Source organism: Agrilus planipennis, unplaced genomic scaffold, assembly GCF_000699045.2.
Source record: "Agrilus planipennis isolate EAB-ADULT unplaced genomic scaffold, Apla_2.0 scaffold341, whole genome shotgun sequence".
NCBI lineage: Eukaryota > Metazoa > Arthropoda > Insecta > Coleoptera > Buprestidae > Agrilus > Agrilus planipennis.
In genome coordinates, this window is record NW_020439095.1 from 155,508 (window position 1) to 170,620 (window position 15,113).

General features: G+C 30.1%; 2 protein-coding genes and 3 long non-coding RNA genes across 7 annotated transcripts; 1 reads left to right on the plus strand and 4 right to left on the minus strand.

Moving 5' to 3' along the window:
- Positions 1-842: 842 nt before the first annotated feature.
- LOC108741901 lies at positions 843-3,763 on the minus strand. Of its 2 annotated transcripts, XR_001938575.1 has the most exons (4): positions 3,582-3,763; positions 1,650-1,769; positions 1,315-1,497; positions 843-881 (listed from the first exon to the last, which is right to left on the minus strand). It is a non-coding gene; the product is annotated as an uncharacterized LOC108741901 (long non-coding RNA). The 2 variants fall into 2 exon arrangements; XR_001938574.2 differs by lacking the exon at positions 843-881 and having other exon boundaries at positions 1,193-1,497.
- Positions 3,764-3,958: 195 nt separating this feature from the next.
- LOC108741915 lies at positions 3,959-8,028 on the minus strand. The gene is made up of 3 exons (XR_003231705.1): positions 7,922-8,028; positions 5,513-5,662; positions 3,959-5,214 (listed from the first exon to the last, which is right to left on the minus strand). It is a non-coding gene; the product is annotated as an uncharacterized LOC108741915 (long non-coding RNA).
- Positions 8,029-8,069: 41 nt separating this feature from the next.
- LOC108741914 (protein shifted) lies at positions 8,070-13,184 on the plus strand. Of its 2 annotated transcripts, XM_025977461.1 has the most exons (6): positions 8,070-8,898; positions 8,967-9,353; positions 9,431-9,631; positions 9,686-9,781; positions 9,834-9,902; positions 12,891-13,184. In XM_025977461.1, the coding sequence occupies exons 1-6, from the start codon at positions 8,766-8,768 to the stop codon at positions 13,037-13,039; spliced, it is 1,035 nt and encodes a 344-aa protein (XP_025833246.1). In that variant the 5' UTR covers positions 8,070-8,765; the 3' UTR covers positions 13,040-13,184. The 2 variants fall into 2 exon arrangements, with proteins under 2 accessions (XP_025833246.1, XP_018332392.1); XM_018476890.2 differs by lacking the exon at positions 12,891-13,184 and having other exon boundaries at positions 8,241-8,898; positions 9,834-10,196.
- On the minus strand, positions 10,265-12,530 carry LOC112905313. The gene is made up of 2 exons (XR_003231704.1): positions 12,350-12,530; positions 10,265-11,151 (listed from the first exon to the last, which is right to left on the minus strand). It is a non-coding gene; the product is annotated as an uncharacterized LOC112905313 (long non-coding RNA).
- A 606-nt stretch (positions 13,185-13,790) lies between the features above and the next one.
- On the minus strand, positions 13,791-15,111 carry LOC108741899 (membrane-associated tyrosine- and threonine-specific cdc2-inhibitory kinase). The gene is made up of 5 exons (XM_018476872.2): positions 14,959-15,111; positions 14,776-14,905; positions 14,277-14,650; positions 14,100-14,222; positions 13,791-14,045 (listed from the first exon to the last, which is right to left on the minus strand). The coding sequence occupies exons 1-5, from the start codon at positions 15,034-15,036 to the stop codon at positions 13,791-13,793; spliced, it is 960 nt and encodes a 319-aa protein (XP_018332374.1). The 5' UTR covers positions 15,037-15,111.
- Between the last annotated feature and the right edge of the window lie 2 nt (positions 15,112-15,113).

The following is a 15,113-nucleotide window of genomic DNA, read 5'->3' on the forward strand; positions in this document are numbered from 1 at the left end:
AAACGCACTGTTAAGACAGCAGGTAAAAGTTGGTCTGTGTTCTGTCGGAGCTGCCTGCGACGCGCTGATGAGATCCAAAGAGATCGAAATCGCGATCCGCGTCTGGCAGTTTCGACAGAATACAGACCACTTTCTATTATTTTATAAGTACTATTGCAATCAAGGCCGAATTGAGTAGAATAACAGAAAACAAAACTGCCATATATAGTTGATCCCGCACTAAAAATTGGAACTTTGAAAAAGATCTTTCTCGATTTATGCTCTCCTAATACAAATCTTCAGATTTATCAAAATTTTCAGTTTTGCGTCATATACGAGGGCTGGTCAAAAAGTTATGGAAAAATCAAATTTCAAAAAACAACTTGAATTTTCCATTACTTTTCGACTAACCCTCGTATTTTGTTCAAAACTAAAAATTTTCGTAAATTTCAACATTTGTATTAGGAGAGCATAAGTTGCATCGGGTCTTTTTCAAAAAACAACTTGAATTTTCCATTACTTTTCGACTAACCTTCGTATTTGGCTCAAAACTGAAAATNAAACAGATACGGTGGCAAACAGATTAATAAAGAGCAATTAAAATTAATTATAACAAGTATCCTCACCTTAATTAATAATAGAACGTAATATTCCAATGTTTACAGGTGTGAAAAGTAAACCAACTCCAGGAGGAATACTGTAGCAGACAATTTTTTCAGTGGAATTCAAATAAATATCCAGTTGCACTCGCTCATGGGTTGAAAATTAACTGCATGATGTTATAAGGCGAAGACGTAACAGCAAATCAAGAATATTATCCAGGAAAAACCACACCCATGTAGACATGGGCTGTTTCAGTATAACCAAACTGAACATTAATTCTCTCTCATTTGTTATATAACCTGCAGAAATAGACAAAAAAACATATTAATTACACTTATAATTAAGAAACACAAATAAAAACGCATCAAAAAGCAAGTAAAATAGCTGAATTATAAAACAAACAATCAACAATTTTACGCCATTTTACATCACAACCATAGATCACGACGTAGATTAACGTCAAATAACACGACGTCAAATTACGACATAGACAACAGAAAAAGGTTAAAAAGAAAATCCATAGATAGATAAACTCCATAGATACATCAATGATAAATATTCTGTGGAAAATAAAAAATGTCAAGTGATATAGGTACACAATAACCTCAATTTATACTGTTGATAATTGTTAACAGAAATTCCATAACAGATTAATAAAGAGCAATTAAAATTAATTATAACGTCGTACCCTTTTGTCTTTTAATATCAAACAAATACACTATGTATGCTCACCTTAATTAACTACAAGAGCATCCAGGATGAAAATTTAACAGCTTCGTTCCCAACGGAAAAAAGGCACTTTTATGCTTTCTTTAGAACCATGGGCACAACTACATTCCGGGGCAAATGAGGACTAATACAACCAATGCTCCATAATTTCATAACTTAATGGTATCCGGATTTCTTCTAATGTTCCTGTAAAATGAAATCTTATGAAAAAGTGTTCAGATATAATTAATTATGAAGTATATAATGTGCATGATCATTATTAAAGTAATGCTAAATCTTTTCCTTTGTTAGTATCAAATAAATACACTACATATAGAAAATATAGTATGCATGCTCACCTTAATTAACTACAAGAGCCTCCAAGATGAAAGGTTAACAGCTAAAACACCATAGGAGACGACTTATCTTTTCAGTAAGCAAAGGATATAAGTTCAAATCTCTCTCAATTGTTGACTAATCTGTGTAAACGGGCAAAAACTAATTAATTTAATAGATATCTGTTACGCAGAAAATTTAAATATTTAATCTTTTTCACTTTCCTTCCTTTCTCTCAAATGAAAGTCAAAATATATGCGGAAAATGGATAAAAACAAAAGAAAACACTCGTATTAAATAAATAAAATATGAACGAACGAATAAAATAACAAAACATTAAAAATGGCGACGTAGCCACCTGATGTCTCTTTCATGATATAATCTAAACTCTAAACTACTATAAAAACTTATATAACTTCACGATAATGTTGACCTGTGGGCTTATCGCAATTCTGTGATATAATAAACGAATATACGATAAACAACGTTAAAACAGGATAAATAAATTAATTTACACTAAAATTTATCGGATCTGTGAATTTTAGTTATTAAATAGTTGGAGCATTTCTAAATGAATAAGTAGTAGTCACCGCCTAAAATTTTCAGTTAGTTTGTACTTTTATGTACTGTTACCTTTTGGTTTTCTTTAAATATCTAAATACCTATTCACCTTATACAGGAACGTAAGAAGTTTTAGTTATAAAACCGTTGTGAAAAAATTGATAAGCACCTTTCATTGGTATAGGAGTGGGAAAAGTGCGAGTCGNAATGAGGGAGTTTGTAGTGGTTGGAAAATCTAAAATGAATTTTCACATTAATATTGCATATTAACCACTACTAGTAGTTAAAAAAAATGTCATAGTACTTTTTGAAGACTTCCGATGCCTACGAAAGAAGTAACTGTTAACAAATTACTCAATCTTTGGACAGAAAATTAAAAATTCATTGCTTTGTTCTTATCGTTGTTACTATATGCTTACTAAAAAAAGGTTGGTAGGTACATTACTTTTATTCTTAATCGATCGCTTCTTTGATTAAGAAGCATTTATCTCCCTGACTATTACTTCTTCATTACTTTTTCATAATCCCACCACAATTTTGCTAGATGAAACTAACAGTTTTTTGTCTGCATATTTAACTATAAACATCTTTATCTATCAGAAATCCTATGAAAAATTGTAATGTACAGGACACAAGGTAAAAATGTCCACATTCGAGAAATATACAAAACAAAGTGATAAAAATTCATTTACATTAACAGTGTTGAGCGTTGTAAAATTATAATTATTTTCATAGATTGCTTATGTACCAAATAAATTTAGATTATTTTATTAAAATCCAAAAATTTAGTTGCTTACAAATTTCGACTCGCACTGTAACATTTGTACCTTTATCTATCTCGACAACAGCGCACTCATGTAATTTCGCGGGAAGGTATCATAATTTGAATTTAAAATCCAAATTGTTTTAAATAACCCTGGCGACTGTTGGTCCTTGATATAGGCAACCCATTTCACTGTCAAGTGTTCTAGCCATCGGGCGGCAGTTGCAATTCTTAATTATTATTTTTATGTTAATAATTAAGAAATAAAAACATTTTTAAATTTGTATTTCGAAGTGGAATCGATGTTCTGTAAGAATTTTTGTGACAAAATCAGTAAAACGTAGTGGAGCTATAACGCCAACTAGGCCTTTTTAGATAAACTTAACTTTGCAATTAGCTACAACCCCAACTAAANAAATCACGGTTTAAAATATTAATAATCAAGAAATAAAAACGCTTTTAAACTGGGAGTTGGAAATCGATGTTCATTGTGAATTTTTGTAGCCAAATGAGCATAACGTAATAGAGCTACAAATGCCAAGAAGACCTTTTGAAGCAGATTACAAATGTTAAAAAAAAAATGAAATTTCTGGTACCTCATTTATCATTTCTAATTGATACTGTTACTTACCTGTTCAATGTCATAAATCCTTCCTTCTGCTACCGCACACTGCCTTCGTTCCCAACGGAAAAAAAGGCACCTTCACGCCTTCCTCAAGACTTCAGGTATTACTACTTTCCAGAGTCAAAGAGCACTGATACAACCAATGTTTCATAACATATTGTGTATGGAATTTTTATGTTCCTGTAAAATAAAATATTATGAAAGTTTTCAGATATTAACTTTGCCTCCCTACTAGAAAAGGTACATAATATAATATTAAAGCAATGCCATACCCTTTTCTCTATCAACATCAAACAAATATGTTGTATACGACTTAAAATTATTTAGAGGTACTGCTGTTTTGGAAAAGAAAAAAAAACATAATAACAGTANAGGCAACCCATTTCACTGTCAAGTGTTCTAGCCATCGGGCGGCAGTTGCAATTCTTAATTATTATTTTTATGTTAATAATTAAGAAATAAAAACATTTTTAAATTTGTATTTCGAAGTGGAATCGATGTTCTGTAAGAATTTTTGTGACAAAATCAGTAAAACGTAGTGGAGCTATAACGCCAACTAGGCCTTTTTAGATAAACTTAACTTTGCAATTAGCTACAACCCCAACTAAATAATTGATAATCTGTTTTCAAAAATCAATAATTCAGTAACCCTGATTAAAACACTAAATTCCAAAATCCCTCAAAACGTGTTCATAAAATACTTACGTAGCCAAAATAAAACCACTGAATTAACGAATAAAAAACAAACATTAAAATAAAACAGCTTTGGTTTTGAACCATTTGTTTATAACAATAACAAATTCCCTTAAATAAAAAAAAGCATTTACGAAAAAACTGATTTTTTAACGAAACTACTCTATTACACCTTTTTGTATCTATTACGAAAACTAATAATTTGTAATTTGAACACAATAATATTCCAACATAACTATCCGAAGCTTCAGTAACAAAATTTTGTGATTTGTTTATGACAAATTGCATAACAGAATTCCTTCAAAAGTAAATAAAGACACCTCCTTTTTAATTTTTGTATGGGATTTTTAGAAACAAAAACATGAAAATTAAAATTTATTACCAATTGTTTACCCAACCAAAACATGAAAAATATTCTCAATGTCATCCCTTACTTTCTGATTCAATTAACATCTAACATAACCAAAAGTAACTGAAGTGTAACCAATTCGATGTTACAGACATTACATTAGCGACAGGCATCAATTTGAGATCATTTTTCAGTTTCCAAGGGTGGAAATCTTATGGCTCCTCTTTATATCTAATTGGAGACAAAAAATAACTTTTTTTTTTTTTCTTTCCAACTGCCTACAAATGTCAAAGACATCACTTTCTACTTCATGTATAAAACTGTGCAAGTTTAGTTTTTGGGCATTTTTTTGTATGTTTTGTCATACTTTAGAAGTTGTTTAAATTAAAAACAAAACTATTTAGAAATGTGTAAGTAGAACCCAGGGTCTACTTACACATTTTAAACTTTAAACATGAATGATGAAAGTAGGTTACAAATGTTGAAGGAGTTGAGATTTATGGGGTAGTTTAATAAAAATTTCACAACTATGCTTCATTAATGTTGTTACTTACCAACTCATTGTGACAAATCCTTCTTTTAGCAACAACACGCTGCCTGTAACAAATTGACAACCTTATAGTTTAAAAAACTAAACATATTTCAAATTGACTTCTAATTAATCTATACTTTTGGACATGCACAAAAAAATTAAAAATTGTGAATTATCTTCATAATTGACATTATGAACCCAGCCCCTGTTTTAATAAACATTTAAATCGAGTAAGAAAGGTTTTAAAATGAAATTGGTAATTAACAAAAGCAGGTTAAAATTTAAGATGTTGCTTGTCTGTATTTAAACTACATGCTAATAGGTAACCTGATATATTTTTTATTATTATAAAGACAAACATACCATTATTCGTAATTAAAGCTGTTTTCAATACAAAATGATAGATAGATGTAGGTGTTAACTGGATTTATCTGATACCGAGTCCTTCCTTGGTTTTTAGGATTTTGTTCATCTCCTGAATTAGCTTCAACTGTAACTCAATTAAACTGAAACCTTTTAATTTTTTNTCCTTGCAGTCCTATGATAAACTGCAACCCTCGTTAATGACCTATGTGGACCAGTTCTACCTAACATCATCAAGAGGCATTATGAAAAAAATCATATTTTGACCTCTTGATTGTGGAGAGCACTCATGACAATTGACAATTCATTGTCACAAATGAACAAGTAATCTTTTTGCGGTGGAAAAGAAAAGGCACTTTTACAATTCTTTGAGGTACTGCTACTTTCTGGAGAGAACTACAATCATTGCTTCATAACGAACGGCATCTACAGTTTATGTAAAATCCTGCGAAAGAATTGGCTAAATTAAAGACTGCAACTGTAAGCCATATTTTAGAAATATCATGTATAGAAATATGGTTAATAATTTTGGTTCTTTAGTATTCAATTCTATTTAATATTAATATTATGTATTACAGTAATTTCTAACTGGTCAGCGATTATAAAGAAAATTAAACAATTTTCAAATGTTAATTGTTTAGTCTACGTAGCAAAGAAAGTGATGTTCTGCAACACAGTGGATTTTATTACTCAAGAACTCAAATGAAAATTTCATAGATTTCATAAGACATTAGTAACCAATATCTGAAGTGAAAAAGTGATCCATAACGCAAGACAACCATAGCTGTTATAAGGTCCCCATAGAATTAAGTTTTTATGAATGAAATATAAAACATACATAACAGAAAGTTAAGCACTTATATATTAATTATATTGTGGTATATATTTCATTAGTTATTAAAAAAGAAGGAAAATTATTTCGGGTGCAAGCGGAAATTCAAAGTTGATTTATTTAAAAATTACTGAAGATATCATAATTTAATTGATGCTAATCGATTGCGCGTCATTTGTGCTTGAAGACCGAGTTATTATGGTAAGCGAAATTTATTTTTATATTATTTATTAGTAATAATTATGTATAATACTTAATTTTTCCTTGATATTACTAATCCGGCTGCGCATTTGGTGAATCATAGATAATAATATGATCAAAAAACACCATAGAAAAAGTAAGTATTATTTGTAATTGTTATTTTTAAATGGGATGAAAATAAACTTCGCTAACCGTAATAGCTCAATTGTGAAGTACAAATGATGCGCAATCGATTGGAGTGAATTAAATTATGTTGTCATCAGAGGTTTTTAAATAAATGGACATTGAAGCTTCACCTGCACCCGAACCAAAGTAAAGTTTGAATTAATGGATTATTTATGTCAGTTCACACAACCATAGATTAGAGATATATCTTTTATCTATGATGGTAGCTTTCCAGCGAAGAAATCACAAAGTGACACTAAGCTACTTCATCTAATCTAAATTTACACAATCCAACTTTACCTTTGATCACTTATTTTTCGAGAAGAAATAAATTAAATTTTTCATTTTTACTTGAAAAATAAGCATTCACAAACATTTTCCTATGCACAATTAATCTCTAAAGAATGAGTGGTATAAGCAATTTCGTTGTTTTAGTATCTTCTCTATTTTAACAAATAATAACTTTTATAAGAATAAGAAAATTGGGAATTTATTTTAATACAATTTTTTCTATTTAATTAAACAGCAAAAAATACAAACTTAGGGGGGGGGCTCTTTAATTTTTAGACCTGGGTATCGTTTCATTTAACGCCGCGTTCGTACTGATCAAAATCACTAATCGCAAATACTAAATATTTATATGTTTATAGTAAAGTACTCCCCATACACCCCTAAAATACCCTCAAATGTAAAAATATAACTGTATTTATATACTGCGGGTGTGTATAAGCTGAAAAGATCGAATTCGGCTGCTCATTTACGAGCATGAACTATTTGAACCGTACTTTCAAATTGGGTTATTATCTAAATCGACTGGAATTGACTGGGTGCCCAACCCAATCGAGTGGGTCCCCCCCTTGTTGCACCCCTGATTATCATCATATTCATCACACGCACTTCCACTTCTTCCTATCCTGACCTAATCTTTGTATTTCCCTAAAACTAGAACATTCCACATAATTAACTATTNGGTTAAAATTTAAGATGTTGCTTGTCTGTATTTAAACTACATGCTAATAGGTAACCTGATATATTTTTTATTATTATAAAGACAAACATACCATTATTCGTAATTAAAGCTGTTTTCAATACAAAATGATAGATAGATGTAGGTGTTAACTGGATTTATCTGATACCGAGTCCTTCCTTGGTTTTTAGGATTTTGTTCATCTCCTGAATTAGCTTCAACTGTAACTCAATTAAACTGAAACCTTTTAATTTTTTTAAGTTGGTAATTACAAATTCTAAAATTACTGATGCATATCAGTTGTTGGATAAGAGGATAATTCATAAGGAAAACATATACAAAATACATTAATAAAATACACTTACCTCTAAAGAGATACTATATTACAGTATATTACTAGTTAATTTAAATATAAATATTTCTTATTCATTTTAATTCCAAGCGTTAACCATGTGTTAAATTGGTTTAAGAAGTCATAACAAATATACTATATTCATTGTAATAGATATACAAAGGGTAATGGATAGGTTAATGTTTCTTCCATAGATTAAGATTAAGATGGATTAAGACAAGAAGATCTGTAAATGTAATGCAAGTCAAGTCAATTTTGACCTCATCTTCTCTGGACCTCATAGATAAGTTTGACTTACTAACCATAGATATGTATTAACCATAGACTATCCATAGAAAATATCATAGGTTGTGTTTCGTACTCATAAATGAATACCTCAAATAGTGTCTAAATAACGGTCAAATATATGACCTCCTTTTATAAATATCCAATTTGTAATCTTAAAAAAAAAACTAAAACTACTGTAACTAATCCGATGATCACATATGAAAACTAGCAAACCTGCAATATAATTGATTTTTCTGTTAATCAGAAATCTAATTTCGAATCGCAGAAATATTTTTTGCGGGAATGGCGCTACTGGATCACGTACGAAGTGTTTTAATTTCAATTGAGAACGTACAAATTGTGCTGCCGCAACATAATAATGGTGTTTAGTATTTATCTAATGCACATAATAATTAATATAATCTAGAAGTTTTGTCACAATATAGCACCTACAAGAGATAGTATCAGAATGTTGTTTATTGTTATGATGCTGCTAGGAATGCAAGCAATATGTAGTATATCAAGATCTGATAGATCAGATCCTAGAAACAGCGGAGATTTAGCCCTTTGGATAGACGAAAAGCAAGTAAAAATGTTTAGTGGTAATTATTATATAAACATTTAAAGACTGTTATGAATGTGAATTAGCTCTTACCTTTTTCGTTGACAGGAATGTCAATGGAAATATATGCCATTGTAAATGGTAATGTCTTGCCGTATATATTGGATCCTAATTTTGAAAAATATTTGCCCATAATACCATCAGAAGTAGGGTATGTTAATTTTACATGGAAGTCGGGAGGGAAAAAGTATTCCTACCATTTTGATCGTCTGCAATCATTTGATGAGAGTATTTTAGAACCACCAGTTTTATCCATTAAAACCAGAGGCAGGGTACCTAAGAGACCTAAAGAGTTCAGTATTTTTCTTCCTTGTTTAGGAAATAATTCTGGTATTGCATCTTTTACAATCGGATTGGTTATAGAAAAAGGAAAAGGTCGGCCTGTTAATGGGACCCCTTTAAGACTAAATTTAAGGAAGGAATGTGCCCAAAGAAGTAAGATTATCTCTAAACTAAATTAAGTTTATTATAAATTGTTTGATTGTTAAATTATTTAATAGTTTAATTTTTAGATCCTGATCCAGAATGTGATAAAAAGTGTGCAAATAATGGCTGGTGTAATAGAGAAAAAATCTGTCAATGCCCTGAAGGTTATATGGGACAGTATTGTAGAACAGCTTTATGTTACCCTCAGTGTATGAACGGTGGTAATTGTACATCACCAGGGGTATGCAGTTGTTCTGAAGGGTTTCAGGGTAGACATTGTGAAGGAGGTAAGATATACTTTCCATTTTTACAAAAATTGTTCATGATATAATGTTTTATAGGTATATGTCGAGAAAAATGTTTGAATGGTGGTAAGTGTGTCCAAAAGGATGTTTGTGAATGTTCTAAAGGATATTATGGACTTCATTGTGAATACTGTAAGTGATCTTTAAAAAATTAATAGAACCAATAAAATTTACTTACTTCCAGCTAAATGTATCATTCCATGTCTAAATGGAGGAAGGTGCAAAGGAGTTAATAAGTGTCGCTGTCCAAATGGTTTCAGGGGAGATCATTGTGAGATTGGAAGGGCCAAACTAAACAGGAGCATATGTAAATTAGGTTGTAAACACGGTACTTGCATTGATAACACTTGCGTTTGTGAGTCTGGTTGGTACGGACGTCTATGCCAACATAGTACACTTTAAAATTATGAATAATATGCCATCATGTTGCTTGTTTAAAAGATACATAAGTTGTATGTATATACCAATATACCTGTGAAAAACATAACTCTGTAGGTTTATTAAGAATATTTTGTATCCACATAAAATAAATAACTATTTTATTTAATCATTGTATTTAGTTTGGAAAAACCTTACATTATAAAAATGGATTGGTTAAAAGAAAAGTGTAGCATATGCAAGTTTTAGAGAATTTTATTAGGAAATAACAGATAATATAAACTCTCACGCTAGAGATAACGCATAAAAAAGTAAGATTCTCTTTTTTTGACACAAGCGTTTTTTTGTGGTCAATAAAGTAGAGAGCAATTTTTTATTGCAATGAAAATGAAACGAACGAAATTAACAGAAATTCTCTAAATAATCTAAGAAAAGAACCTTTCTTCAAACAAACAACCAATGACTCCTTTAATCTGATACAATAAATATGTAACGTAGCACAAAAGTGTGCAATAATTATTTATGTAATGTAAAACATAATACTCTTTTACAAACTATAAAGGAAGTTTATACAGCACCATTATGGTAAAATATTGCAATAAAAAAATGAACGATTGGACATAAAATGCAAAAATATGTATGGTAAATATTAATGCTTTTTGGTTTAAAAGGCATAAATCAGTTTTTTGGTGTTCTAGAAAAACTTTCAATGTAGATCTTTACGCCAATCATTCACGTTCCCATCAAAAGATGTAAAAAAAACTTAACAGATAAACCCCAGCAGCTCTAGTAGCTACGTCTTACAGAAATATCACATTGCAATGTTCGAGATCATTATTTAAAAATGTTAAAATGAAACGAGTATGACATCAAACTTATCTGAAATGAAGTTATATATGTTTCAATGTGATACCTTAAACTTATAGGTAAATGTTAATGTGATACTATTCCATGCAGAAACGATGTCATAAGTTTAAAGTCACACTCATCGTAATACGATTTTCTACACCGAAAATAATTTTACACGCGATAAACCTGAATCAGGCGTTTTAGGACGTACTGGTGTTGATGAATGTATACTTACATCTCCATTATTTGATATTGAAAACGAATCATCACCGAAGCTGCAAAAAAAAATAATAAATTTATAAAATGTGTATGTTTTTGTTTCCTTTCTACCTAAATTCTATAGTTTCCTTTAAATTTAGTACTGCACACTTTATTAAATCATTCAGTTCAAAGTTCAACTTAAAAATACAACTTCAATAATAAAAAAATTACACATTTCTTTTTGTTTACAGTTTTTAAATATTTAAATATTTTTGTCTACGTCTTTTAAATACTTTTTTCAAATTATAAACTTTCAACTAATTACGCAATTTTACTTATTCTTCATATATAACTAATATTGTTCTGATTATTCACTGATATATTTTAATTTTATTATAATATTTTATATTGGAATGTTAGGAAAATGAGGCAAGTAGGGGAATTGGAAAATTTGAAAGTTGAGATGAATAAATTAGAATTAGATATAGTAGGCATTAGTGAAGTCCGTTGGCCCGATGCTGGAGACATCTGGAGTGGAGGCTTTAGAATAATACATACAGGATCGGTGGAAGGTAATTCGGGGGAAGAAATTGTAATGCTTAGAAAAGCACAAAAATGCGATAGGATAATTATGTGGTCAGAACGGAAGGAATAGTAGGGATATAAAGCAAAGGATAGCGCAGAGTCGAGTCGCCTTCACTAAAAAGAAGCCACTTCTATATTCGGAAATTCGAAAGATTGTTAAAGGTGAATGTTTGAAGCGCGGCACTGTACAGGTGCGAAACATGGACGTGGGCGCGGAGGAAAAAACAGGTTACAAGCGTTCGAAATTTGGTGTTACTGGCGAATGATGACGATACCGTGGATAGAGAAGGTTGGAAATATTAGAAATAATAAGAGAATAGAGGACATTATGAAAGTCAATATGAAATAGGCGAGATAGGTTGGTAAGACACCTTCTCTAGTCAGAGACATATTAGAGACAGAAACTGGAGTTAGAAGGGGTAGAGGTAGGCCTAAATTAGATTACTGTTCGCAAATAGTTAAGGATGTGGGTTGTTTTAGTTTTAGGGAAATGCTAAGATTAGCTCAGGATAGGAAAGAGTGGAGGTGCGTGTCCAACCAGTCTTAGGACTGACGACCTTATGACGATGATGATAAATATTTAGTTAGGTAGTTAGTCTCTTTTACAATATCACTAAATATTAACTAATAATAATAATAGCTATAATACGCAATTTATTACTGTATTAGATTAAAATTATTACTCACTTGTCTATTTCTCTTAAATGAAGTCTCAGGTCTGAATCTGAATAGTCCATATTCATGTCACAAAGAGATGATTCCTTAATAAATATAATGGGAATGTTTGCATTCTCAAGATTTTCGTTTATACAATTCTCATTGTTGTCCTTCCAGTTTGCCTAAAAAATTTAATAAAGCTGTAAAACAATGTTATTTCGTTTTATATTAATTTTTAACAAAATTCAAATTTAAACTGCAGAATCCTATGTATACTCATCCTTACAATAAAACTGCTACACAATTACCATATCTTTATTCCTGATCTGATATTTTTGTTTAAAATTATTTCAGGTTCTAATTAAAAGTAAATGAACTGCAATCGAAATTTATGCGCTATGAAAACAGACCCTTCTTTCTAATGAACTATACTACAGGTTTAACTTTAGGTATAACTCCACAATGCTGAGACTGATTAGACTAGCAATTCAGTGTCTCGCTGTAGAAATGTTTGAAATTAATATTAGAACAATAAAATCTATTTGTAATCCTTTATTATTCTGTCCAAATGGTTTCAGGGGAGATCATTGTGAGATTGGAAGGGCCAAACTAAACAGGAGCATATGTAAATTAGGTTGTAAACACGGTACTTGCATTGATAACACTTGCGTTTGTGAGTCTGGTTGGTACGGACGTCTATGCCAACATAGTACACTTTAAAATTATGAATAATATGCCATCATGTTGCTTGTTTAAAAGATACATAAGTTGTATGTATATACCAATATACCTGTGAAAAACATAACTCTGTAGGTTTATTAAGAATATTTTGTATCCACATAAAATAAATAACTATTTTATTTAATCATTGTATTTAGTTTGGAAAAACCTTACATTATAAAAATGGATTGGTTAAAAGAAAAGTGTANCAAAATAAACTTTAATAGTAGCACTGATATATGCAAAAATATTTACAAGATAACCCAAGAAATACACAAATTGCTATCATATACTGTTTTTGAAGAAACGAAAAAACATCAGAAATAGTTCAACATTTTCAAAAATGGATCAGTAAAAAATGTAGTGGATTTCATTTTCTAATCAGTTAAAATTAAGTGTAAATGAATGGATCAATAATTATTCTGTATTTGAATACAAAAAGTCGATTTTATAGAGCACTATTGTATCATATTTGAGATCGTAATTTTTCATTTTATGAAAGCAATATAAGGCAACTATGTTTCGTTGATTTATTTTTTAATTATGTTGTATATTGTAAATTGTGCTATAACAAAATGATTTATATGTTGGCATTTCAAAATGATCTATATTTGTAAAAAAGGCTAGCAGCCTGTGTAAACTAAATACAACCATCTACAAAAAATGCCAAATTTTAATATCAACTGTTTTAAATTTTAAAAAATTACCGGCAAATTTATTAATTTCACAGATACAGATAAACTACAATAGGTCACATTGCAAGTATATTTATGGTAAAGTACTTACTTTCTTCAAATAATTTTGGGTAAATTCCACTGCGTAGCTGATGCCATAATGGTCCATTTGTTGGTAACATTAAATCAGTGGCCAATTCTAACATAGAAATACCAAGACTAAAAACATCAGATGCTGTAGTATATATTTCCTGAAGCACTTCAGCTGCCAAATACTTTGAATCTCCCTCTGATACATTTACAGAGCTGTGGTGATTCTTTTTATTTTTGAACTGGTAGAAAAAAACATAATTACAAATTAATAAAACAACAATTAATTAACATACTTCATTCAAATCCAGCAGTAGGCCGAAATCACCCAGTTTATAAATCCCTTCACTGGTAATCATTATATTTTCTGGTTTAATATCCAAATGTATTAAATTGCGATTGTGCAAATGTTTTAGTGCCTACAAAAAAGACATTTTCAGAAATTTTAAGATCAAAACTATTACACTATTTACCTCAAGAATATCAATTAATATATCCCACATTTGCTGCTCAGGAATATAGTGGTTTTGTTGTGCATATTTGTCAAGACTTGTCATACATAACTCTAACTGTATGTATAAATGACCCTGCTCTTCCCAAGCTAAGAAGTATTTAACACATCTCTCATGTTCCTCAATCTTTTCAAGACGCAAAACCTCACCAAATTTTTCACTATAGCTTGTGTGATTATTTTTGGCAACCTTGATTGCATAATATTCATTATCTTCTTTAGAACGGGCTCTGTATACATTTCCAAATGAACCTTCTCCAACCTTAACTTGATTTTCAAAAACTTGTTCCATATATGTTAATTTTAATTCTTTCTTGTAAATTGCACTTAAAGGTACTAGAATTTTACTAAGGATAATAATACACTAATACACAAATGTCAAAAAACTATCAATCACTAATTAGTATTTTTAATTTAACATTTAAATAGTATAATTTAGCATTTTTCAAATTAAAGGATACTTTCTTTCTGAAAATAAACAGGCACTGCGTAATCATGGAAATTAAATAATTCCTTGCCATTGGATCTTCGAAGTTTCATAGGTACTGGAGGGCATACAGGGCCTGAACATGTATTTCGTAATTCTAACTCCTAAAATTAAAATTGTACACAAAAATATACATTAACTGCTATGAATCCAATACCTTTTTAGTAAGATGTTTTTGCCTTGTTGAAACCTCTGTGAGAGATAAATTGCCTTTGATTCTCTTACGAGCTGCCATTTTTAAAGTAAAATCGGGAGAGATAAAAAATAATAAAATTGTTGATTTTAATTAAAACAATGTTTATAAAATACTTG